This window comes from Balaenoptera ricei, chromosome 20 (assembly GCF_028023285.1).
Source record: "Balaenoptera ricei isolate mBalRic1 chromosome 20, mBalRic1.hap2, whole genome shotgun sequence".
Lineage (NCBI taxonomy): Eukaryota > Metazoa > Chordata > Mammalia > Artiodactyla > Balaenopteridae > Balaenoptera > Balaenoptera ricei.
The window spans coordinates 52,776,313-52,802,863 of NC_082658.1; the positions used below are offsets into that span (position 1 = coordinate 52,776,313).

Genomic DNA, 26,551 nt, shown 5'->3' on the forward strand with positions numbered 1-26,551 from the left:
AGGACCGGGCCTCGAACTCTGGGCTTCTTCTCCCTTCTCCCCGCGTCTCCACAACTGCCCGCCCAAAGCCTGCCCCCTCCCCCGCTGCCTGGCCCGCTCCTCCTACCCCTCCCCCTCCCCGGGCTATTTATAGGGCCTGGCTCAGTGGCCTCCAGGAGAAGGGGAGCCAGAGCTCCACGGCTAGAGCTCGCTGGGCCTTCCCCAGGCTGGGCAGGGTCCGCTTTCAGCCCAGCAAAAGGCCATGTCACTCAGAGCGAGCAGGGGCGCTGGGGAGGCCAGGCCACGGCAGGAGGCTGGGCTAGGACCTGGGCCAGGGCCCCTCTGGAGCCCTTTGCAGTCCACAGACAAGCTGGGCTTCCTCAGAAGTGTCCTGGAGACTCCTTGGGGCTGGGGCGGATAAGCGAGGTGTACAAGGGCACGAGCCCATCCTTGGGAAGGCCTGGAGTGCGGAGGCCAACACGAGGGCCCACCAGGCTGCCACCTCCCTTGGAAGCCCCCAGAGTCTCCTTTCTCTAACAAAACTGTCCCTCTGACCCATGGATCTGCTCCACCAACAAGTGAATGGCTTAGGGTGCCATTCAAGGCCCTCCCAGCAAAATGCACAAACTCTCACATTTCTGCCATTGTGGCTGCACTGGTCCCGCTGCCTGAAGCATCCTTTCCACTTGTCATCCTGTCTGACAACCTCCCCGCTCCTTCTTTAGACCTTCAGAGCCCAGTTTAAACGCCACTTCCTCTGGGAAGCCATCCCTGATGAAGCCTGCAGCACTCCCCGTCTCCCCTTCCCGCCCCACCCTGTCCACTGGAATACATCCCTCCTCTCCCGCCCTGGCTCCCTCCTCCAATGTGTGGCTTGTGTCTCTCTTGAGCAGTGATCTCGGTTTGGGGCTCCTGAAAGGGCAGCGCCCCACCTCACTCAGCCCTCTGCCCCATCGCCCAGCCCGCAGCTCCACAGCCAAGGCCTGTTGAATGAGTGAGTGACAGGGAGGGCCACTGGATACATGAGCACAGGAACTAGTGATGGAACAGCAAATGGAGATGGAGAGAACCAGCGGGGAAGGAAAGCAGGAAAGATCCCTTCTGTGTCTCCTGAGCCCTGGAGGGACTGCCTGGTGTCCCAGTGGGCAGGAAGGTGACAGGGACAGCCCAGGCCAGGTCTCAGTGACACTGCTCAGCCCTGGGCAGCAGCCAGCTCGGTCATTCTCATTCTTTCCAGATCAAAGTTCCCCCAGGGAACAGCCTGGAACCTGACACTGGCCCGGGGTGGGGGGTTGCACCAGCTGGTGCTGTTCAGGAGGAGGACACTGAGAGGCAGGGCATTTGTCCCCAGCTCCGCAGACACCAGGTCAGCAGCCCAGGGAGGAGGCTGGAAACGCTTCTGCACACCTACTCCAGCCCCAGCCCCACTCTCGGATGAAGGGCCACACCGGTAGGTCGGGAACCCCTGGCTCTAGGCCCTTCTGTTCCAGAATCCCCAAGGACCCCAAGCCCCTCAGGGCCTCAGGGGCTCGGCTCCCTGTACTGCCACCCTTCCACACACATCAGTTCTGACTCATCCCCACCCCATCTCCCAGCAGCTCCCATCTCAGACACCCTCCAGGTGTATGTTTCTCTGTCTCCCAGCATCTGCGTCTGTTTCTGTCTTTGCACCTTTCTGTCTAGACTCTCCGTATTTCTGTGTTTCTCTGTATTTTTTGTTCTGCCCTCAGTCCTTACTCCTGTGTTTTTTTCCATCTCTCTGTTCCTTGGACATGAAGTGGAACTATGGAGTGGTGTGTTAGCCCTTCGGTCTGCAGTGAACAGATTTTTCCTGCTGCTGGGACTGGGCTGGGAGAGGATGGGAGAGAACAGAACCCAGTGCCCCTGCTGCAGCTAGGCCTCTCTGGTACCCTCAGCTGCTGTGTCTGAGCCAGACCTAGGTCAGCCCCATGGCCACATGAGCAGACAGAGAAGAAGTGGGCAGAGCTGGTCTGGGGCGGGAGGTCCGTGTCAGTGGGCCATATCCCTGAGTCTGCCACTCCTCTGTCCTTCTTCCTCATTCCACGCCTAGCTGTGGAAAGTCATACCACAGCCACAGTGGGGACTTCATAGTCCCCACTCCCATGTGCAAGCTGGTGTTACACACACACACACACAGCATAGGGGAGTGGCTCAGAGCACAGGACTCTGCATCTCAGTCATGGCTCACTCATCTTTGGACCTCAGTTTTCTTATCTGTAAAATGGGGATTATAATAATAGTATCTGTGTCCTGGGATTGTTAATAAGCATTAAATTAATTCATGTCTGTAAGGCCCTTACAAACAAACGCCCTATGTCTGGCACATAGTAAGCACCCTATCTATCTGTCTGTCTACCTATCTGTTACATAAAATTAATAAAATTAATAAATATGCATGCATGCTTCAAACTTGACTCTCAAAAAAAATTACATGTTGCTTTCACCTTTATCCTGTTGCCCCAGGCTGAGCCAGACCCTGGTCACCAGCAGGTCCAAACAATCTTGATGTGAGTAGTTGTTAATTCAAGTACAGGAAAAACATACAGCTCTGGGTGTGTGCATTTCTACAGATCTGCTTGTGGAACCACATGTCATTAACAGCAGCTGTATGACATGTGGAGAAGTCGGGTTGCTTCTGGTTGAAGACGGTTGAAACCATCTCCTTCTGCTCCAGACACGTAGACGTGAGATTGTTAAAAATTAATGAGGGGGACGTGTCTGTAGACAAGAAACGGAGACTACTCGGTAAAAGAAAGAAGACAGGAGGCCGCAGGGAGAGAAGGGGCTGAAGCTGGCAGTCCCCAGGGGCTGGGAAGAGAGCAGGGCTGAACTTGCAGGGTGTGGGCCATGGTGTAAACGCTAAGCCAGGCTGGGACCTGAGCCTGGCTGGTGTCAGGATCTGTGGTGACAGTTGTGATGATAAACCAGAGCAGCTCTGTCCACCCTTCAAGGTCGTGGCAAAAACCAAAGCCACATACCTGTGGTTGGGCCCTCAGCAGAGCCACTAGGCTTAAAGGGACTGTCCCAGAAATGTGTCATCCACATGAGGTTGGAGGCCCACAGCGGACACTTCTGAGAAAACCCTGGTCTGGAGCCCAGCCAGATACAGACCAAGCTGAGGCCACTAGCAGATGGCCTTGGGTTTTGCAGAACCTCCAGATAACCTCACAACCAAGAATCACAGAGCACTGAGGAAGCCAACAAACTTGGCAAATGGAAGAACTGATAGCTGGGAAAACAAAGTTTTAGAGCAGTTTGCAAAGCCTTTAAAGTAGGTATCTTTAAGGTCCTCAAAGAAACCAAAGGAACAGCAACCACAAAACAACAAAAGGAGGTCGTGAAATAAGAGTAGGACAGATGACAGAATCCATTACAAACATGGGACATTAAAATTACAGATAATAAAAAACTGAAAAGGTGAGCTGAATATCTTAACTGAATAGAGCTGGAGAGAGACATAATGAATTAGAAGTTCGAGTTGAGGAAATCTCCAAGAACATATGACTAAGAGATCAAGAGATGGAAAATATGAAAGAAAAAAATTAGACACGAGGAGAATAGAAACAGATGTATCCGGAACAGATATATAGAAAGAGTGATGGAGAGAATTGCTAAAGAGGTCATGGCTGAGGATTTTCCAGAAATGAAAAAAAAAAAAAAAAATCCATAAATCCTTAGACTGGGAAAAATCTTAGCACATCCTAAGCACAGTGAACAAAAAACAAAAAAATCTATACTAGTTTCACATTTGAGTAAAACTTCAGAACATCAAGGATCAAGACAAAAAAATCCTAGTACCAGAAAACAAGGAATAAGAATATGACATCAGAGTCTTCATCAACAGTACTAGAAGCCAGAAGACGATAAAATATTTTCAAAGGAGTAAAGGATAACAAAGGTGAACCTAGAGTTGTGAACACGGCAATACTATCGTTTAAGAGTAATGGCAGATTAAGTACATTTTCAGACATCACTTAAAAGGAAAAATGAACTTGGAAAGAAGCAGTGGGTTGGAATAAGAAAAAGTGAGCAAATAAATCAGCTAAATATACTGGCAAATCTAAATAACTATCATTAATGTTATTATGTTTAGTTTCTGGTCCTAAAATTTCAGATCACAAGAACATGGGAGTTGGAAGGGAAGAGTATGGAGAGCAGTCATGAGTATCATATATCCCAAATGAACTTATTTACAAAACAGAAATAGACCCACAGACACAGAAAACAAACTTATGGTTACCAAAGGGGAAAGGTGGGGAAGGGATAAATTAGGAGGTTGGGATTAACATATACATGCTACTAAACATAAAATAGATAACCAACAAGGACCTACTATATAGCACAGGGAACCATACTCAATATTTTGTAATAATCTATAAGGGAAAATAATCTGAAAATTTATATATATACACAACTGAATCACTTTGCTGTGCACCTGAAACTAACACACCATTGTAAATAAACAATACTTCAATTAAAAAAAAAAAAAAGATTTCCATGTATCAGATGCTGCTGGTGTCCTAACTCACATCCTCCCTGCCTCTCCTCTGATTTCAGCTAAAGCTGCAACCAACTCTTCCCGGGGGGCTCTGGATGACAGGCTCAGTTTTTGCTCCAGGACTTCTGGAGTTAACGCCTCCAGAGGCGGCCCTCAACCAGGGGGCATGGGAGCTGACGGATAAATGCTTCTCCCACTAGCTCTTCACGTGGACAATTTTGAGAGGCTTTCTAAAGGCTCCTCAGAAGGTCCCCACTGGAACTGAGCCCAAATTGCCCACAGCAGAGACCTCAGTATCACACTCATAGTGTTTTTTTCTCCATCTCTCACTCTCCCGGTCTCTCTCTCCAGCTTCCTGCCACGATTTCCAGATCAACCTTCTAAACGCAAGAGTCTTTATCACAAGTTTTGCTTTCAGTAGGACTCGGAGCTAAGACACTAAGGTTCTTGTCTTCTTCAGAAGGATCATAGAGATGCAGACTGCTTTTTTTTTTTTTTTTTTTTTTTTTTTTCACACACACACTGTATTTTATTTTTACAAGAGATAAATCGACTGACACCAAGCATTGTACATGGATGACCACAACAAAAGCAACAATGATTGCAATTACCAAACATGAAACACACTCATACTATGTCATAGTATTGACATTCAGTCCAGTAATCCTCCACTGTAACAGCTCCTTTACTTTGCAGTGAAAATTGATTTGTATATTCTTTGCCTCTGAGTCCTTGTGGAATTTTTTTTTTTTTTTTTTTTTTTTTTTAAATTCAGACAGAAAGTCACAAAAATTATACTCATCCTCATCAGTTCACTCAGTCCCATGTAATTAATTTTTTTTTCGTCTTGATCTTTTGTTAGCACTTTTATGAGTTCATCAGTTTTTCATTAGAGTTCTGAAAATGCTTATTCATTCAGTTCAGCAGTACAGTCCGTTACCAGAAACCTGTACTTGTCAGAGTCTTTTCCATGTATTTCTTGAAGATGAAACCCTTTTATAGGAACATATTTGCAAAATCATCAGAGTACACCCAGAACTGTCTGTAAATGACAAAAGACTTAAAAATGACCACGGTTAAAGATTTGATGACAGTTCATAATAATGCAGTTGACAAGAAAATTAGTTATTTCTGAGATATACATTTTAAAGTAATAACTAGGATTATTACTTATAACATTATACCAGAACATATAAGATTTTTAGAAGTTTCATGTAATGTCTGAAACATTTATATTAACATATTTCCATACATATTTCCATACAAGTACAAATATAAGATTTTTAGTAATTTCATGTAATGTCTGAAACATTTATATTAACATATTTCCATACATATTTCCATACAAATACAAATATGATTTTTAGAAATTTCATGTAATGTCTGAAACATTTATATTAACATATTTCCATACATATTTCCATACAAATACAAATATAAGATTTTTAGAAATTTCATGTAATGTCTGAAACATTTATATTAACATATTTCCATACAAATAACCCAATGAAAGTTTAGTATTAGTTGTTTTGTTTGTTTTTTTATACTGCAGGTTCTTATTCGGCATCAGTTTTATACACATCAGTGTATACATGTCAATCCCAATCGCCCAATTCAGCACACCACCATCCCCACCCCACCGCAGTTTTCCCCCCTTGGTGTCCATATGTCCATTCTCTACATCTGTGTCTCAACTTCTGCCCTGCAAACTGGCTCATCTGTACCATTTTTCTAGGTTCCGCATACATGCATTAATATACGATATTTGTTTTTCTCTTTCTGACTTACTTCACTCTGTATGACAGTCTCTAGATCCATCCACGTCTCAACAAATGACTCAATTTCGTTCCTTTTTATGGCTGAGTAATATTCCATTGTATATATGTACCACATCTTCTTTATCCATTCGTCTGTTGATGGGCATTTAGGTTGCTTCCATGACCTGGCTATTGTAAATAGTGCTGCAATGAACATTCGGGTGCATGTGTCTTTTTGAATTACGGTTTTCTCTGGGTATATGCCCAGTAGTGGGATTGCTGGGTCATATGGTAATTCTATTTTTAGTTTTTTAAAGAACCTCCATATTGTTCTCCATAGTGGCTGTATCAATTTACATTCCCACCAACAGTGCAAGAGGGTTCCCTTTTCACCACACCCTCTCCAGCATTTGTTGTTTGTAGATTTTCTGATGATGCCCATTCTAACAGGAGTGAGGTGATACCTCATTGTAGTTTTGATTTGCATTTCTCTAATAATTAGTGATGTTGAGCATCTTTTCATGTGCTTCGTGGCCATCTGTATGTCTTCTTTGGAGAAATGTCTATTTAGGTCTTCTGCCCATTTTTGGATTGGGGTGTTTGTTTCTTTGATATTGAGCTGAATGAGCTGTTTATATATTTTGGAGATTAATCCTTTGTCCGTTGATTCATTTGCAAATATTTTCTCCCATTCTGAGGGTTGTCTTTTCGTCTTGTTTATGGTTTCCTTTGCTGTGCAAAAGCTTTGAAGTTTCATTAGGTCCCACTTGTTTATTTTTGTTTTTATTTCCATTACTCTAGGAGGTGGATCAAAAAAGATCTTGCTGTGATTTATGTCAAAGAGTGTTCTTCCTATGTTTTCCTCTAAGAGTTTTATAGTGTCCAGTCTTATATTTAGGTCTCTAATCCATTTTGAGTTTATTTTTGTGTATGGTGTTAGGGAGTATTCTAATTTCATTCTTTTACATGTAGCTGTCCAGTTTTCCCAGCACCACTTATTGAAGAGACTGTCTTTTCTCCATTGTATATCTTTGCCTCCTTTGTCATAGATTAGTTGACCATAGGTGCGTGGGTTAATGTCTGGGCTTTCTATCTTGTTCCATTGATCTATGTTTCTGTTTTTGTGCCAGTACCATATTGTCTTGATTACTGTAGCTTTGTAGTATAGTCTGAAGTCAGGGAGTCTGATTCCTCCAGTTCCATTTTTTTGCCTCAAGACTGCTTTGCCTATTCGGGGTCTTTTGTGTCTCCATACAAATTTTAAGATGATTTGTTCTAGCTCAGTAAAAAATGCCATTGGTAATTTGATAGGGATTGCATTGAATCTGTAGATTGCTTTGGGTAGTATACTCATTTTCACAATGTTGATTCTTCCAATCCAAGAACATGGTATATCTCTCCATCTGTTGGTATCATCTTTAATTTCTTTCATCAGTGTCTTATAGTTTTCTGCATACAGGTCTTTTGTCTCCCTAGGTAGGTTTATTCCTAGGTATTTTATTCTTTTTGTTGCAATGGTAAATGGGAGTGTTTCCATAATTTCTCTTTCAGATTTTTCATCATTAGTGTATAGGAATGCAAGAGATTTCTGTGCATTAATTTTGTATCCTGAAACTTTACCATATTCATTAATTAGCTCTAGCAGTTTTCTGGTGGCAGTTTTAGGATTCTCTATGTATAGTATCATGTCATCCGCAAACAGTGACAGTTTTACTTCTTCTTTTCCAATTTGTATTCCTTTTATTTCTTTTTCTTCTCTGATTGCCGTGGCTAGGACTTCCAAAACTATGTTGAATAATAGTGGTGAGAGTGGACATCCTTGTCTCGTTCCTGATCTTAGAGGAAATGCTTTCAGTTTTTCACCATTGAGAATGATGTTTGCTGTGGGTTTGTCATATATGGCCTTTATTATGTTGAGGTAGCTTCCCTCTATGCCCACTTTCTGGAGAGTTTTTATCAGAAATGGGTGTTGAATTTTGTCAAAAGCTTTTTCTGCATCTATTGAGATGATCATATGGTTTTTATTCTTCAATTTGTTAATATGGTGTATCACATTGATTGATTTGCGTATATTGAAGAATCCTTGCATCCCTGGGATAAATCCCACTTGATCGTGGTGTATGATCCTTTTAATGTGTTGTTGGATTCTGTTTGCTAGTATTTTGTTGAGGATTTTTGCATCTATATTCATCAGTGATATTGGTCTGTAATTTTCTTTTTTTGTAGTGTCTTTGTCTGGTTTTGGTATCAGGGTGATGGTGGCCTCATAGAATGAGTTTGGGAGTGTTCCTTCCTCTGCAATTTTTTGGAAGAGTTTGAGAAGGATGGGTGTTAGCTCTTCTCTAAATGTTTGATAGAATTCACCTGTGAAGCCGTCTGGTCCTGGACTTTTGTTTGTTGGAAGATTTTAAATCACAGTTTCAATTTCATTACTTGTGATTGGTCTGTTCATATTTTCTGTTTCTTCCTGGTTCAGTCTTGGAAGGTTATACCTTTCTAAGAATTTGTCCATTTCTTCCAGGTTGTCCATTTTATTGGCATAAAGTTGCTTGTAGTAGTCTCTTAGGATGCTTTGTATTTCTGCAGTGTCTGTTGTAACTTCTCCTTTTTCATTTCTGATTTTATTGATTTGAGTCCTCTCCCTCTTTTTCTTGATGAGTCTGGCTAATGGCTTATCAATTTTGTTTATCTTCTCAAAGAACCAACTTTTAGTTTTATTGATCTTTGCTATTGTTTTCTTTGTTTCTATTTCATTTATTTCTGCTCTGATCTTTATGATTTCTTTCCTTCTGCTAACTTTGGGTTTTGTTTGTTCTTCTTTCTCTAGTTTCTTTAAGTGTAAGGTTAGATTGTTTACTTGAGCTTTTTCTTGTTTCTTGAGGTAGGCTTGTATAGCTATAAACTTCCCTCTTAGAACTGCTTTTGCTGCATCCCATAGGTTTTGGGTCGTCGTGTTTTCATTGTCATTTGTCTCTAGGTATTTTTTGATTTCCTCTTTGATTTCTTCAGTGATCTCTTGGTTATTTAGTAACGTATTGTTTAGCCTCCATGTGTTTGTCCTTTTTACGTTTTTTTCCCTGTAATTCATTTCTAATCTCATAGCGTTGTGGTCAGAAAAGATGCTTGATATGATTTCAATTTTCTTAAATTTACTGAGGCTTGATTTGTGACCCAAGATGTGATCTATCTTGGAGAATGTTCCGTGCGCACTTGAGAAGAACGTGTAATCTGCTGTTTTTGGATGGAATGTCCGATATATATCAATTAAATCTATCTGGTCTATTGTGTCATTTAAAGCTTCTGTTTCCTTATTTATTTTCATTTTGGATGATCTGTCCATTGGTGTAAGTGAGGTGTTAAAGTCCCCCACTATTATTGTGTTACTGTCGATTTCCTCTTTTATAGCTGTTAGCAGTTGCCTTATGTATTGAGGTGCTCCTATGTTGGGTGCATATATATTTATAATTGTTATATCTTCTTCTTGGATTGATCCCTGGATCATTATGTAGTGTCCTTCCTTGTCTCTTGTAACATTCTTTATTTTAAAGTCTATTTTATCTGATATGAGTATAGCTACTCCAGCTTTCTTTTGATTTCCATTTGCATGGAATATCTTTTTCCATCCCCTCACTTTCAGTCTGTATGTGTCCCTAGGTCTAAAGTGGGTCTCTTGTAGACAGCATATATATGGGTCTTGTTTTTGTATCCATTCAGCCAGTCTATGTCTTTTGGTTGGGGCATTTAATCCATTCACGTTTAAGGTAATAATCGATATGTATGTTCCTATGACCATTTTCTTAATTGTTTTGGGTTTGTTTTTGTAGGTCCTTTTCTTCTCTTGTGTTTCCCACTTAGAGAAGTTCCTTTAGCATTTGTTGTAGAGCTGGTTTGGTGGTGCTGAATTCTCTTAGCTTTTGCTTGTCTGTAAAGCTTTTGATTTCTCCATCAAATCTAAATGAGATCCTTGCCGGGTAGAGTAATCTTGGTTGTAGGTTCTTCCTTTTCATCACTTTAAGTATATCATGCCACTCCCTTCTGGCTTGCAGAGTTTCTGCTGAGAAATCAGCTGTTAACCTTATGGGAGTTCCCTTGTATGTTATTTGTCGTTTTTCCCTTGCTGCTTTCAATAATTTTTCTTTGTCTTTAATTTTTGCCACTTTGATTACTATGTGTCTCGGCGTGTTTCTCCTTGGGTTTATCCTGTATGGGACTCTCTGCGCTTCCTGGACTTGGGTGGCTATTTCCTTTCCCATGTTAGGGAAGTTTTCGACTATAATCTCTTCAAATATTTTCTCTGGTCCTTTCTCTCTCTCTTCTCCTTCTGGGACCCCTATAATGCGAATGTTGTTGCGTTTAATGTTGTCCCAGAGGTCTCTTAGGCTGTCTTCATTTCTTTTCATTCTTTTTTCTTTAGTCTGTTCCGCAGCAGTGAATTCCATCATTCTGTCTTCCAGGTCACTTATCCGTTCTTCTGCCTCAGTTATTCTGCTATTGATTCCTTCTAGTGTAGTTTTCATTTCAGTTATTGTATTGGTCATCTCTGTTTGTTTGTTCTTTAATTCTTCTAGGTCTTTGTTAATCATTTCTTGCATCTTCTCAATCTTTGCCTCCATTCTTATTCCAAGGTCCTGGATCATCTTCACTATCATTATTCTGAATTCTTTTTCTGGAAGGTTGCCTATCTCCACTTCATTTAGTTGTTTTTCTGGGGTTTTATCTTGTTCCTTCATCTGGGACATAGCCCTCTGCCTTTTCATCTTCTCTATCTTTCTGTAACTGTGGTTTTTGGTCCACAGGCTGCAGGATTATAGTTTTTCTTGCTTCTGTTGTCTGCCCTCTGGTGGTTGAGGCTATCTAAGAGGCTTGATGGGAGGCTCTGGTGGTGGGTAGAGCTGACTGTTGCTGTGGCGGTCAGAGCTCAGTAAAACCTTAATCCACTTGACTGTTGATGGGTGGGGCTGGGTTCCCTCCCTGTTGCTGTGGCGGTCAGAGCTCAGTAAAACCTTAATCCACTTGACTGTTGATGGGTGGGGCTGGGTTCCCTCCCTGTTGGCTGTTTTGCCTGAGGCAATCCAACACTGGAGCCTACCCGTGCTCTTTGGTGGGGTTAATGGCAGACTCTGGGAGGGCTCACGCCAAGGAGAACTTCCCAGAACCTCTGCTGCCAGTGTCCTTATCCCCACGGTGAAACAGAGCCACCACTCGCCTCTGCAGGAGACCCCCCAACACCAGCAGGTAGGTCTGGTTCAGTCTCCCCCAGGCTCACTGCTCCTTCCCCTGGGTCCTGATGCACACATTACTTTGTGTGTGCCCTCCAAGAGTGGGATCTCTGTTTCCCCCAGTCCCGTCAAAGTCCTGCAATCCACTTCCCACTAGCCTTCAAAGTCTGATTCTCTAGGAATTCCTCCTCCCGTTGCCTGACCCCCAGGTTGGGAAGCCTGACGTGGGGCTCAGAACCTTTACTCCAGTGGGTGGACTTCTGTGGTATAAGTGTTCGCCAGTCTGTGAGTCACCCACCCAGCAGTTATGGGGTTTGATTTTACTCTGATTGCGCCCCTCCTACCATCTCACTGTGGCTTCTCCTCTGTCCTTGGACGTGGGGTATCCTCCTTGGTGAAGTCCAGGGTCTTCCTGTCAATGATTGTCCAGCAGCCAGTTGTGATTCTGGTGCTCTCGCAAGAGGGAGTGACAGCACGTCCTTCTACTCTGCCATCTTGGTTAATCTCCCCAGACTGCTTTTTTACTGAGATAGTTTACATCCATTAAGTAAATTTTGCAGATGTAAAGTCAGTGGTTTTTCATATATCCACAAAGGTGTGCAACCATCACCGCTATCTAATTCCAAAACATTTTCATCACTCCAAGCAGAAATCCTGTACCCACTAGCAGCCATTCCCCAATTCCACCACTAACCTACTTTCTGTCGCTATGGATTTGCCCATTCTGTACATTTCATATACATGGAATCATATAACACGTGGTCTTATGAGACTGGCTTCTTCCATTTGGCATGTTTCCAAGGTTCAACCATGAAACATGCATTGTGGTCCTTCATTCCTTTTCATGGCTGAATGATATTCCATTGCATGGCAGAGCAAAATATGGAGGACAGGATGAAGCTACAAGATAGTTTAATAATCAGGAAGAAGTAACACAAACATGTCCTTTAGAAATACAGGAGTAAATATTTTCCTTTATTTTTTACACCAAATTCACTCAAATTCATTAACAGACATTTAAAATGTGAAACTATCAAAATTATAGAGATAAACAGAAAATCTACATGACCTTGGGTTTGGTCTGTAGATCATGAGCTTTGAATTTTAATATACAACACAAAAAGCCAATCCACAAAAGAAAAAAGTAATATTGTGGACTTTATAAAATGAAAGATTTCTACTGTGTAGGAGTAAATATTTTAAAAATCAACTCCAGAGGAAATAAGAAAGTGATTGCCAAAAAAAAACCCCCGTAACCCAACAAACATCTTTTTCTAAACAAACATTGAAGGAAATGACCTCATTCTTTATGTGCATGTATAACTAATGGAAATAAAAACTAAAATTAGAAAAAAAAAAAAGGAAAACAACATGATAAATAGAAGATACAAAATAAGATGTCAAAATAAGTCCAAATATACCCATCACAATGCATTTAAGTGACTTAAATTTACCTATTAAGAAAACGAAGCCTTTCAGAATGGATAAAATCCAATCATATTCTACTAACAAGAGACACACCTAAAAAGCAACTATAATATGGAAATACTGACATAGGAAGGATGGACAAAAATATCCTTCTCAGGCAAGAACAAAAGAAAGAGGAAAGCTGTTGTGGCAATAGTGAGGTCAGGCAACATAGAATTCAGAACAAAAGGCATTAAGATTAAGGTGGGGCTTCCCTGGTGGCGCAGTGGTTGAGAATCTGCCTGCCAATGCAGGGGACACGGGTTCGAGCCCTGGTCTGGGAGGATCCCACATGCCGCGGAGCAACTGGGCCCATGAGCCACAACTACTGAGCCTGCACGTCTGGAGCCTGTGCTCCGCAACAAGAGAGGCCGTGATAGTGAGAGGCCCGCGCACCACGATGAAGAGTGGCCCCCGCTCGCCGCAACTAGAGAAAGCCCTCGCACAGAAACGAAGATCCAACACAGCCATAACTAACTAAATAAATAAATAAATATTTTTTAAAAAGATTAAGGTGGATATTTCATACTAATAAAATGAACAATCCGCTAACAGGATGCAGCAGTCATGAGTGCATCAATCATGTTCTTGTTTTACTGTGGTACAAAACACATAACATAAAATTTACCACCTTAACCATTTCTAAGTGTACAGTTCAGTGGTGTTAAGGACATTCACACTGTTGTGCAATCACCACCACCATCCATCTTCAAACTCTTTCCTCTTGCAAAACCGAAACTCTGTACCCATTAAACAATAAATCCCCATGTCCCCCTCCCTCTAGCCTCTGGAAACCACCATTCTATTTTCTGTCTCAGAATCTGATTGCTCTAAGTACCTTATAAAAGTGGAATCATACAGTATTTGTCTTTTTGTGACTGGCATATTTCACCTAGCATAATGTCCTCAAGGTTCATCCAAATTCCGACAGTGTATGTCAGAATGTCCTTCCTTTTTACGGCCAGATAGTGTCCCACTGTGCGCGCGCCATATTTTGTTTATCCCTTCTCCATGCATGGACACTTGGGCCGCTTCTGCCCCGTGGCTACTGTGAATCATGCTGCTATGAACATGAGTGTGAACGCATGTGTCCATCCATAGTCAACCAACGGTCACTTATTGAAACCTCACCGTCTTCTAGGTATGGCTCCAGGCGTGGGGAATACAGCAGTGAACAAGACAGCAGTCTGCCCTCCAGAGGCTTATATTCTAGTGGAGGCACGCAATATGCACACAAACGGCACAGTCACGGGACAGCGGGTGCTGGTCAGTGCCATGAGGAAGATGAACCCTGTGGTCCATGAGCGACTGTAGTGAGCTGGGGGCTGTTTTATCCAGGAGGGTCTGAAAAGTCCTGTCCAAAGAAGGTAAAATTTGTGTTGAGGTCTGAAAAGTAAGATGGTAGCTAAGACCTGTATAGGAAAGAACATTCCAGGCAGAAGCAGCAGCAGGGGCAAAGAAGCCCGAGCCTGGATCCAGTTTGGAGCGTTAAAATGCTTTGAGGACGGTGAGGCTGGTGGGCAGCAGAAAGATGGGCAGAGGCTTGAGGACAGAGAGGGAGGCAGCGGTGAGGGGGCGGGGCCGTGTGAGGGGAGGGTCCATATGAGGGGTGGCCTTGAGGGCAGTGGTGCAGGGGTGGGAGCTCTGGAAGGTGTCAAGTAAGGGGAGGACCTGGTCTCTTTTACTGCCACGTGGAAGGTGGATTTCAACAGGGCCAGCGTGAAGGTGGGGATTGCAGTTAGGCGTGTACCCAACTCAGCCCTGAAGTGGGGAATGCCAAAACTGGTAGCTCTACAAGGAGAAGTTGAGAAATCTATTAATCACAGCGGGCAGTTTTAACCTCTGGGTGAAGGAGAGTCTCTCAGCCCCGCCCGTGTTGCCCTGTAGCTCCCACTTTCTCCCCGGCCCCCTGCGGCCATCCCTCCCACGCCTCACCCCACGTCTTCATATCACCTCTGTCTTCTTCCCAGAGCCTCTAGCGCCTCCCAGCCCCTGAACGTCACTGACGGTTCTTCCAGGCCCTAACATCCTTCCAGTGACCCCCCAGCCTTCCTGGCCTCTCCCAGGCTCTCCCAATTCACCTCTTCCCTCCTACGTCCCCCACCCCTTTTGGAATCTCAGCTCCTCTCACCTCCTGAGTTCCTTCCATTCCCAGTCTCTCCCTAGCAACTCAAATCCCCAAATCATCCCCAGTTCTATTTCATAGCTCCCCTAGTCCCCTCCTAACCCTCCCAGACACTCAGTCTTTTTATACCCCCAGCCCTGAACCCCACCAACTTCCTCCCATTTCCCAGCGTCCCTCCAGGTCCCCCCACTCCCCGTTTGGTGCCTCTGCTTAGAGACTCATTTTCTAGTTCCCCATGTGGGACCAGAGCATCTCTATTTATTTTCCATTATTTCCCACTTGCCAGAAGAGCCCTTACACTGAGACCCTTGGTTGACCAGCTATGAGTAAAACACAAACATGGTTTAATGCCACCTCCAGCCACCCCCGGACCCAGGGAGGAGGAAAGGCAGGGTCCCCCAGGCTCTCTTTCATTTCCAAGCAGGATGAGAGCATGCTGACCCCAGGGTCGGGGCAGGGTCCATCCTGGCAGCCAGGGAGCTCCAGGTCCAGCCAGCGGAGGGTCCTAGCAGCTGCCACCACACAGACCCAGCCAGAGCATGGGGCCTGCTGCAGCAGGTGGTCACGGAGCAGGGACCAGAGGGGTCTGTTTTAGGAAGGGTTGTGATTTATCAAGATGGCCAGCCCTGGTTACCTCCCTTCCCATTTGTCCTATCACCACGCAGTTCCTCCAAACTCCTGCCAGCTCCTCCATCCCTTCCCAGACCCCCAGTCCCTCAACCCCACCCATCCCCCAGTCCCTCCAACCCTCCACAGGGCTTCCTAGTGTCTGTCCCACCCCCCCCCATTTCCCCTCCGGTCCCTGCCATTTCCCCCAGGGCCCCAGACCTCCACCTGGGTTAAGGCTAGGGGACTGGGATCCCCAGAGGATTGGGCTAAGAACTGATGTGCTTGTGTGAGAGAGGAAACTACCCAAGGCAAGGGAAAGAACCATCATAGAGGAGTAGACCAAACATTTCTGGGGCTCACACAGGGGTAGGAATAGTCCCTGTTTCCACCAGTCAGAATGGAGAGGCCTCGTAATATACCAAGCATTGGGTAGAGTCTTCAGATGGGTCATGCATTTCAACAAAATGAAAAGGCAACCCATGGAATGGGAGAAAATATTTGCAAACCACATATCCGATAAGGGGTTGATATCCAAAGGAGATAAGGAATGCATACAACGCAACAGCAAAAAAACACAGTTATAAAATGGGCAAAGGACCTGAATAGATATTTTTCCAAAGAAGATGTACAAATGGCCGATATGAAAAGATGCTTGACATCACTAATTATCAGAGAAATGCAAGTCAAAACCACAATAAGATATCATTTCACACCTGTTAGGATGTCTATTATCAAAAAGACATGAGGGGGGCTTCCCTGGTGGCACAGTGGTTGAGAATCTGCCTGCTAATGCAGGGGACACGGGTTCGAGCCCTGGTCTGGGAGGATCCCACATGCCACGGAGCAACTAGGCTCGTGAGACACAACTGCTGAGCCTGTGCGTCTGGAGCCTGTGCTCCGCAACAAGAGAGGCTGCGATAGTGAGAGGCCCGCGCACCGCGATGAAGAGTGGCCCCCGCTTGCCGCAACTGGAGAAAGCCCTCGCACAGAAATGAAGACCCAGCACAGCCAAAAATAAAATAAAATAAATAAATAAATAATTTTTTTTAAAAAAATGCAAAAAATTAAAAAAAAAAAAAAGAAAGACATGAGGGACTTCCCTGGTGGCGCAGTGGTTAAGACGCTACTCAGAGTACAGAGATGTACTCTGATGCTTTTGCAAATATGTTCCTATAAAAGGGTTTCATCATCAAGGAATTCATGGAAAAGACTCTGACAAGTACAGGTTTCTGGTAACTGATTGTACTGCTGAACTGAATGAATAAGCATTTTCAGAACTCTAATGGAAAACTGATGAACTCATGAAAGTGCTAACAAAAGATCAAGATGAAAAAAAAATTAATTACATGGGACTGAGTGAACTGATGAGGATGATTATAATTTTTGTGACTTTCTGTTTGAATTAAAAAAAAAGAATCCCACAAGGGCTCAGAGGCAAAGAATATACAAATCAATTTTCACTGCAAAGTAAAGGAGCTGTTACAGTGGAGCATTACTGGACTAAATGTCTATATTATGACATAGTATGAGTGTGTTTCGTGTTTGGAAATTGCAATCATTGTTGCTTTTGTTGTGGTCATCCATTTACAATGCTTGGTGTCAGTCTATTTATCTCTTGTAAAAATAAAATACAGTGTGTGTGTGTGAAAAAAAAAAAAAAAGAATCCGCCTGCCAATGCAGGGGACACGGGTTCGAGCCCTGGTCCAGGAAGATCCCACATGCCGCGAAACAACTAAGTCCATGCGCCACAACTAGTGAGCCTGTGTTCTAGAGCCCGCGAGCCACAACTACTGAAGCCCGCACGCCTAAAGCCCATGTTCCACAACAAGAGAAGCCACCGCAATGAGAAGCCCGCACACTGCAACAAAGAGTAGCCCCTGCTCACCGCAACTAGAGAAAAGCCCAGGCACAGCAACAAAGACCCAATGCAGCCATTAAAAAAAAAAAAAAGACATGAGATAACCAATGTTGATGAGGATGTTGAGAAAAGTGAATTCTAGCACTCTGTTGGTGGGAATGTAAACTGGTACAGTCACTATGGAAAACAGTACAGGGGTTCCTCAAAAAATTAAAAATAGAACTACTATATGATCGAACAATCTCACTTCTGGGAGATTCATACCCAAAGGAAATGAAATCACTGTCTCTAAGAGACAACTGTACTCCCATGTTCGTTGCAGCATTATTCACGATAGCAAAGATATAGAAAGAACCTAGGTGTCTGTTGACAGATGAATGGATAAAGAAAATTACACACACACACACATATGTGCGTGCACACACACGCACACGATGGAATATTATTCAGTACCTAGAGGGACGGGATAGGGAGGATGGGAGGGAGGCTCAAGAGGGAGGGGATATGGGGACACGTGTATGCATATGGCTGATTCGCTTTGTTGCGCAACAGAAACTAACACAGTATTGTGAAGCAATTATACTCCAATAAAGATCTATTTTAAAAAAAGAAAAGAAGGAAATCCTGCCATTTGCAGATTCATGGATGAACCCGGAGGGCATTAAGCTAAGTGAAATAAGCCAGACAGAGAGAGACAAGTACTGCATGATATCACTTACACGTTAAAAAAAAAAAAAGTCTAACTCAAAGAAACAGAACACAGTGGTGGCTGCCAGGGGCTGGAGAGAGGGGGGAATGGGGAGAGGTTGGTAAAAGGGTGCAGACTTTCAGTTGTAAGATGGATGAGTTCTGAGGATCTAATGCACAGCATGGTGACTATAGCTGATAACACACTATTGTATAGTTACTCTCTCAGCAGATCTTAAGCTTCTCCCACACACCCAACAAAGGTAACTATGTGCGGTGATGGATGTGTTAATTAACTTGACTGTGGGAATCCTGTCACAATGTCTATGTATATCAAATAATGTTGTACACTTTAAATATATTACAATTTAATTTGTCAATTATAGCTCAGTAAAGCTGGTGGGGAGGGGAATAAGGATCATGCATTAGTAGCAGGGATAATTAGTCCCAAAATAAAGGCTTCCTGCCATAACAAAGTATAAAAAGAAGCCTGAAAGGACAAACTGAGTCACAAGTGAGTTAACCGTATGCCAGAACAACATCCAGCACTCTTTAAAGGAATGCAATAAAACACAGCACATAAGATTCAACAAGATAAAATTCACAATATTCAGCACCCATTAGAAAATTACAAGACATATGTAACGAAACGGAAAAATCTGACCCATACCTAGGAGAAAAATGAATAATAAGAAACAGACCCAGAAATGACAGAGATGATGGAATTAGTAGATAAAGACTTTAAAACAGCTATTTTATTTTATTTATTTTTATTTTTTAAAACATCTTTATTAGAGTATAATTGCTTTACAATGGTGTGTTAGTTTCTGCTAAAACAGCTATTTTAAATCTTAAAATATAATCAAGGAAAATCTGGCCATGATAAGGACAGAAGTAAAAGATATACAAAAGAGACCAAAATGGAACTTCTAAAGCTTAAATACACAATATCCAAAATGAAATATACACTGGATGGGCTTAAGAGCAGATGAGATATTACAGAAGAGAAGATCAGTTTCCTTGAAGAAATTGCAATATAAGCTACCCAAGATAAAGCACTATGAGAAAAGACACTGAAAAAGAAGTAAGCAGAGTTGTGGTGGGCTGTAGGACAATATCAAGCAATCTAATATATTCCAATTACAAATTGGAATCCCAGAAGAAGAGGAGAAAATGGGGGAACAGAACAAAGTATTTGTTTGTTTATTTATTTGGCTGCGCCAGGTCTTAGTTGCGGCATGTGGGATCTTTTAGTTGTGGCAGGTGGGATCTTTAGTTGTGGTATGTGAATTCTTAGTTGCGGCATGTGGGATCTAGTTCCCTGACCAGCGATTGAACCCAGGCCCCCTGCATTGGGAGTGTGGAGTCTTAGCCACTGGACCACCAGGGAAGTCCCCAGAACAAATATTTGAATAAATCGTGGCTTAAAATTTTCCAAATTAGATGAAGACTATAAACCCATAGATCCAAGAATCTCAACGAAACCCAAGCAAAGAAACAAAGAAAACCACACCAAGGCACATCGTGATCAGATTGCTAACACCAATGATAAAAAGAAAATCTTAAAAGTTACCGAAAAGATTCGACTTCTAACCAAGATGGAATAATGAGGATTGGATTTACCCTCTTACTGAAACAATCTAAGAACAGACAAAATAACAGTTTTCAAGACACTTTATTTCAGGCAACAAAGGACAGTGATCTCTGAAAGATGGGGAAAAATTAGGTGAACTCTACAATTGCTCCAGTTCACTGCTCTGGGTGTACTATTGTAAGGTTCTTATGCTATACATGAGATGGTATAACATCACCGTAACCTATAAACCTGAAACCAACCAGTAACAATAAGCTATAGCCAATAAACTAACAAAGGGGATAAAATGGAATCATAAGTAATATTTGATTGATCCAAAGAAGTCACAAAAGGACGATAAATGGGAACAAGTAAAGTGTGAAATAAACAGAAGAAAATAATATAACAAGCAGAATTTAATTAAGTAGAAAACAGAACAACAATAAAGTCAGTTACGCCAGAAATGAATTCAAAGCTGATTCTTTGAAATTACCTATAAAATAGGGTGGGGGATTATAGGCAGATTGATCAGGAAAAAGGAAAAGGAGGGAAGACACAAATTATCAGGAATGAAAAGAGGACATTTCTACAGATCCTACAGACATCAAAAGGATAATAAGGGAATATTATGAACTACTTCATGCCAATAAACTTGTATAAATTGTATAAATTCCTTGAAAGACACAGGCTATCAAAGTTCACTCAAAAAGAATAGCTAACCTTTCCTAAAAAAAAACAAAAACAAAAAACTCAAGGCACAAATGACTTCACAGATGAATTCTACCAAACAGTTAAGAAAGAAATACTAAAAATTGTGCAGAGACTCTTCCAGAAATCTGTAGAGGAGGAAATACTTCCCAACTCATTCTATGAGGCCAGCTCCTGGCCTGGTTTTTCCTGATACCAAAACCAGCTAAGAACATTACAACGAAACTACAGAACAATATCCCTTATGCACAGAGATACAAAATCCTTAACAGAATTTTAGCAAATCAAATTCAGTAATATATAACAAAATAAGGCATCATGACCATAAGGGGTTTATCCCAGGAATGCAAGCTTGGTATAACATTTGAAAATTAATCAATATAATCCAAATTAACAGTGCAAATAAGAAGAACTACAGGATCCTCTCAATAGACGCAGAAAGAGCATTTGACAAAATGCAACATCCACTAATGATTTAGGGGAAAAAAAAAATACCTCAGCAAACTAGGAACGGAAAGGAACTTCCTCAACCTTACAGAGGACAGTCAAGATAAGCCTACAGGGCTTCCCTGGTGGCGCAGTGGTTGAGAATCTGCCTGCAAATGCAGGGGACACGGGTTCAAGCCCTGGTCTGGGAAGATCCCACATGCCGCGGAGCAACTAAGCCCGTGAGCCACAACTACTAAGCCTGCGCATCTGGAGCTTGTGCTCCGCAACAAGAGAGGCCGTGACAGTGAGAGGCCCGCGCACCGCGATGAAGAGTGGCCCCCGCTCTCTGCAACTAGAGAAAGCCCTCGCACAGAAAGGAAGACCCAACACAGCAAAAAATAAATAAATTAATTAAAAAAAAAAGATAAGCCTACAACTAACATTATACTTTAATATAAAAGGCTGAATGCTTTCCCCCTAAGATTAGGGGAGAAAAAAATCAGGATATCTGATGTTTTTCTCCCCTAATATCAGATATCTGTCTCACCTCTTCTATTCAAAATTGTACTGGAAGTCTTAGCCAGTGCAATAAGGCAAGGGAAAGAAAAGGCATACAGATTGGATAAGAAGAAGTAAAAGTCTTTATTCACAAAACATGATTGTCCGGGTAGAAAATCTTAAGCAATCTACCAAAATACTACTATAACAACTAAATGAATTTAGCAAGGTCTCAGGATCAAAGGATCAAGGTTAATGTACAAAACTCAACTGTATTTCTTTATATTAGTGAGACATTGAATTTTTAAAATTTCATTTACATAGTATTTACAATAGCAGAAAATGCAATACCACACACAATAGAGGAAAACTCAAAACACTTAAGAATATATTTAACAAAATATATACCAAACATAGAAAATTACAAAATATTGCTGAGATAAATTAAAGAAGTTCTAAATAAACAGACAGATATACCAAGTTGATGAATCGTAAGACAGTATTATTGTCGATTCACCCCAAATGGATCTGTAGAGTATAGCTATCCCAGTCAAAATTCCTGCAGGCTTTCTTTCTTGAAAATTGCTAAGATAATTCTAAAATTTAGCCAAAAAATGTTTTAAAAAGAAGAAATATATTAGAGGACTCAAACCACCCAATTTTGAGAGCTACCGTAATCAAGATAGCTCAGTATAAGGATACAGAGACGTCAACGGCACAGAATAGAAAGTCCATAAATAGGCTCACACACACAGAGTCAATTTGAGATAGGCTGGGACGTGGGACCTGGGACCCTTTATTGGAGTGCTTGCACTTGCAGCTGGACAAATCTCTCCTCCTCTCCTGGAGCAACCGAATACAAAGAAACTATAAGGGACTAAAAATAAGTTCATGCATGTGCAGTTGGGGCGAATTATGAACAATAAGATACAAAAAGGCCACAAACCAACTGCCACTTCTGAGGTGCTGGGAGAAAAGCAGGGTACTACGCATGATCCCTGCATACAGCACCACAAAGGGGGTTGGTGGACCACCTAAGCTACACCTCCTGCCCAACCCATGGACCCACCCCTATTGTTACCCAATTTAAGGAGCCAGCTCGCGGCTCCTCCAGGAGTGAGCAAGGGCACCTGTTACCTGTTTTCACTCCCTCCTGATGAAGCCTGAATTTCTCATCTGGCCTCTTTTCAATTTCTATTGATTAAAGAGTCCAAGGACCCGAGTCCAAGTCCGTAGCAAACTGATTTTCAAGAAAGGCTGGAAAGTGTGAAAGGGATTGTCTTTGCTACAAATGGTGCTGGAATAACTGGATACCTATAGCAAAAATAAAGTGAACCTTGATCTGTACCTCACACCATACCCCCAAATTAATTCAAAATTAATCATAGACCTAACTATAAGAGCTAAAACTATAACACTTCTAGAAAAAAACACAGGACTAAAATCTTTGTGATCCTTTTTTTTTTTTTTTTTTTTTTTTTTGGCCGTGCCGCATGGCTTGCAGGATCTCAGTTCCCCAACCAGGGATTGAACCTGGGCCACAGCAGTGAAAGCCTGGAATCCTAACCACCAGGCCACCGGGGAACTCCCTTGGCAAGTACTACTTAGATAGGAAACAAAAGCAAAATGATAAATAGAACTTTATCAAAAATAAAAAATTCTGATCTTCAAAAGTTATCATTAAGAAAAATGAAAAGGCAAGCCATATTTGCAAAATACATTTATCCAGTAAAGGACTTGTATCTAGAATGTACAAGGAATTCTTAAAACTCAATAACAACAGCTTACTTCTTTTAATGGACAAAAGATGTGAACAGACACTTCACCAAAGAAGATATATGAATGGAAAATAAGCAAATAAAATGATGTTCAATGATGTTCTTCCCCTGGTCTGGGAAGATCCCACATGCTGCGGAGCAACTAGACCCGTGAGCCACAGCTACTGAGCCTGCGCGTCTGGAGCCCCTGCTCCGCAACAAGAGAGGCCGCGATAGTGAGAGGCCCGCGCACCGCGATGAAGAGTGGCCCCCGCTTGCCGCAACTAGAGAAAGCCCTCGCGCAGAAACGAAGACCCAACATAGCCATAAATAAATAAATAAATTAATTAATTAAAAAAAAAAAAAACACACGAAATGGAAGTGAGCAGCGGGGCCGGCTGACAGTAATGGTGCTGAGAGGCTGTGTGCAGGGCGACCTGGGCTTGGATCTCAGCTAAAGGACAGTATTCCAGCTGAACTTTCAGCAAGTGGACATTTTGAAAGCCATGATCTTCTTTGAAAAGGTTTTTTTCTTGTGTGAAAAATGAACTTTTTCCCAGTCATCCTCTTAAACTGTCAGAAATAAAATTTCCAGCTCAACCAAGACAAAATGAATTTTTCTACACTGAGAAACTCTGGGGTCTATTTGCTCCACTAAAATTACAAATGGAATTCAAAGCAATGCAGCGTGTTCTGCACCTTCCATTTCTTCCAAGCTCAGACCTTTCACTGGATATTTGAGGAATAATGATGAGCCTATTGCATTTGAAGATAGTTTTTAATGACACATCACAAAGTGAACTAATGGGAGAACCACACTTGGTGGAATATAAACTCAATTTCCTGTAACGCAGTGTGCTATTCATGAAAACAGAAGGACTGCTTCTTGTTTATAGTCATCTATTTACTATAATTTCGTGTACACAACATTAAAAGTACTGACACATTAGAAAAAAAAAACCCAACAAACCCACATACACATACCCGAGAGTGGCTAAAATGTTTTAAAACTGACAATGCTAAGTGTTGTCAAGAATATAGAGCAACTGGAGCTTTCATCCATTGCTGGTGGGATTGCAAAATGGTGCAATCACTCTGGAAAGTAATTTGGTAGTTGTTTTTTTTTTTTTAAATCAAGTTAACCATACACTTACCATATGAACCAGAAATCCCACTCTTAGATATTAACTTAAGAGGAATAAAAATATGTATTCACACAAAGACTTGTACACAAATGTTTATAGCAGCTATATTCGTAATGATAAAAATTTGGAAGCAACTCAACTCCGTCAATGGGTGAATAAATACACTGTAGTGTATAGATACAATGAACACTACTCAGCAATAAAAAGAAAAATCTAGTAATACATGCAACAATATGAATGTTTCTTAACATTAATGCTAAGTGAAAGAAACCAATCTGAGTGATTATTTGTTGTATGATTCCATTTATAATCTGTAAATCCTCAAAACATGATTCCTTTGGTGAAGGCAAACGTATAAGGATAGAAATCAGATTGGTGGTTGCTAAAGGCCAGAGGTAAGAGGTGAGGCAAAGGGCACAATGAACCTTTTTAGTCGAGGGAAATGTTCTTTATGCTGATTGTGGTATTGGTCAATGGTGGTATATAGTTAAAATTGGTGAATTTTACTTTAAGTAAATTATACCTCAATTAATCCGATTTTTAAAATAGAATGCATGACAGACTTGCTGGCTACCACTGTTCTTTTTTTTTTTTTTTTTAACATCTTTATTGGAGTATAATTGCTTTACAATGTTGTGTTAGTTCTACCACTGGTTTTGATAGTAAAGTGAAGACAGTTTGCTGCACTGGAAACTGGTTCCCCTAAAATCTGTTGGAAGGAAAGGATGTGTGACTGTTTCCCTTGGGCCAGATGTGAGCCATAGGAGAGCGAAGACCTGCATAGAGCGGTAATAAAACCTGTCCAAGAGCGCCACCAGGAGGGCAGCTGAGACTTAGCAGCAAGAAGCTGAAGCCTAGGCCTGCCCGTGGGCCTAGGAGAGGTCACCTGCCAGTCCAGACCAAGGATGAGACTTGTAGGTGACAGACCCGGGTAATGGTGTGGGCTAGAGGGTTGGGAAGAACTTACAAAAGAGCCCCACTAGATGAAGAGTCAGCTTTATACACATGCCAGGCCCGGGGAGATTGTGTGGCAGCTCACACAGTACTAGTCAGAATAAGACCTTTCTTGCCCCTTTCCTTCTCCCTCTCCCTTCCTCATTTCAACTCCAGAGAAAGCAAAAGCAGCCTAGTGAGTGAGTGAGGAAGAGGATCTCAGGGTGTAAGAGCAGTGGGGGAATGGAAACTGGCGTTTGTCAGACGCACACGTTTCCCCTCCCCCTGCCACCACTCACGCACACTTTTTCCAGCTGCATGCTGTCTACCCAAAACAGATTGGGAAGGTGCAAGGGAGACATTTTTAACCTTAATCTTTTAAGTTTTTTGACTTGTACTTTTTTTGCATTTTTTATTGTGGTAAAATATACATAACATAAAATTTACCATTTTAACCATTTTAAAATGTATAATTCAGTGGAACGGAGTACACTTACATTGTTATGTATCCATCTCCAGAGGCTTTTCTTCACCCCCAACTGAAACTAAAGAACTAAAAATAGAACTACCATATGATCCAGCAATTCCACTTCTGGGTATTTACCAGAAGAAAACAAAAGCACTAATTCAAAAAGATACATGCACCCCTACATTCATTGCAGCATTATTTACAATAGCCAAGACATAGAAAAAACCCAAGTGCCCATCAACAGACAACTGGTTTAAGAAGATGTGGTATAAATATATACAATGGAATATTATTCAGCCATAAAAAAGAATGAAATCTTGCCACTTGTGACAACATGGATGGACCTAGAGGGTATTATACTAAGTGAAATAAGTCAGACAGAGAAAACAAATACTACATGATTCCACTTATATGTGGAATCTAAAAAAAAAACCAGACAAACAAAACAGAAACAGACTCATAAATACAGAGAATAAATGGGTGATTGCCAGAGAGGAGGAGAGTGGGGGAATGGGCAAAATAGGTGAAGGGGATTAAGAGGTACAAACTTCCAGCTATAAATAAATAATTCAGGGGTTTCCCTGGTGGCGCAGTGGTTGAGAATCTGCCTGCCAATGCAGGGGACACAGGTTCGAGCCCTGGTCTGGGAAGATCCCACATGCTGCGGAGCAACTAAGCCCGTGCGCCACAACTACTGAGCCTGCGCTCTACAGCCCGTGAGCCACAACTACTGAAGCCTGCAAGCCACAACTACTGAAGCCTGCGCGCCTAGATCCTGTGCTCCGCAACAAGAGAAGTCACTGCAATGAGAAGCCCAC

General features: G+C 42.1%; 1 protein-coding gene and 1 pseudogene across 4 annotated transcripts in view; one reads left to right on the plus strand and one right to left on the minus strand.

The window, feature by feature from the left end:
• FBXO39 (F-box protein 39) overlaps positions 1-26,551 on the minus strand; it is a 48,424-nt gene that overhangs the window by 5,685 nt on the left and 16,188 nt on the right. Inside the window, exon 4 of one of the 4 annotated variants that reach the window (XM_059907553.1) lies at positions 11,147-12,374. The exons of 2 other annotated variants lie outside the window; for them this stretch is intronic. In XM_059907553.1, the coding sequence (XP_059763536.1) occupies positions 12,279-12,374 (96 nt within the window). In that variant the 3' untranslated portion in view covers positions 11,147-12,278. Of the gene's footprint in view, positions 1-11,146; positions 12,375-12,900; positions 14,296-26,551 lie in introns of those variants that run through there. One more of the 4 variants, XM_059907557.1, reaches the window with a different exon arrangement.
• On the plus strand, positions 14,340-24,035 carry LOC132355820 (proteasome maturation protein-like; annotated as a pseudogene).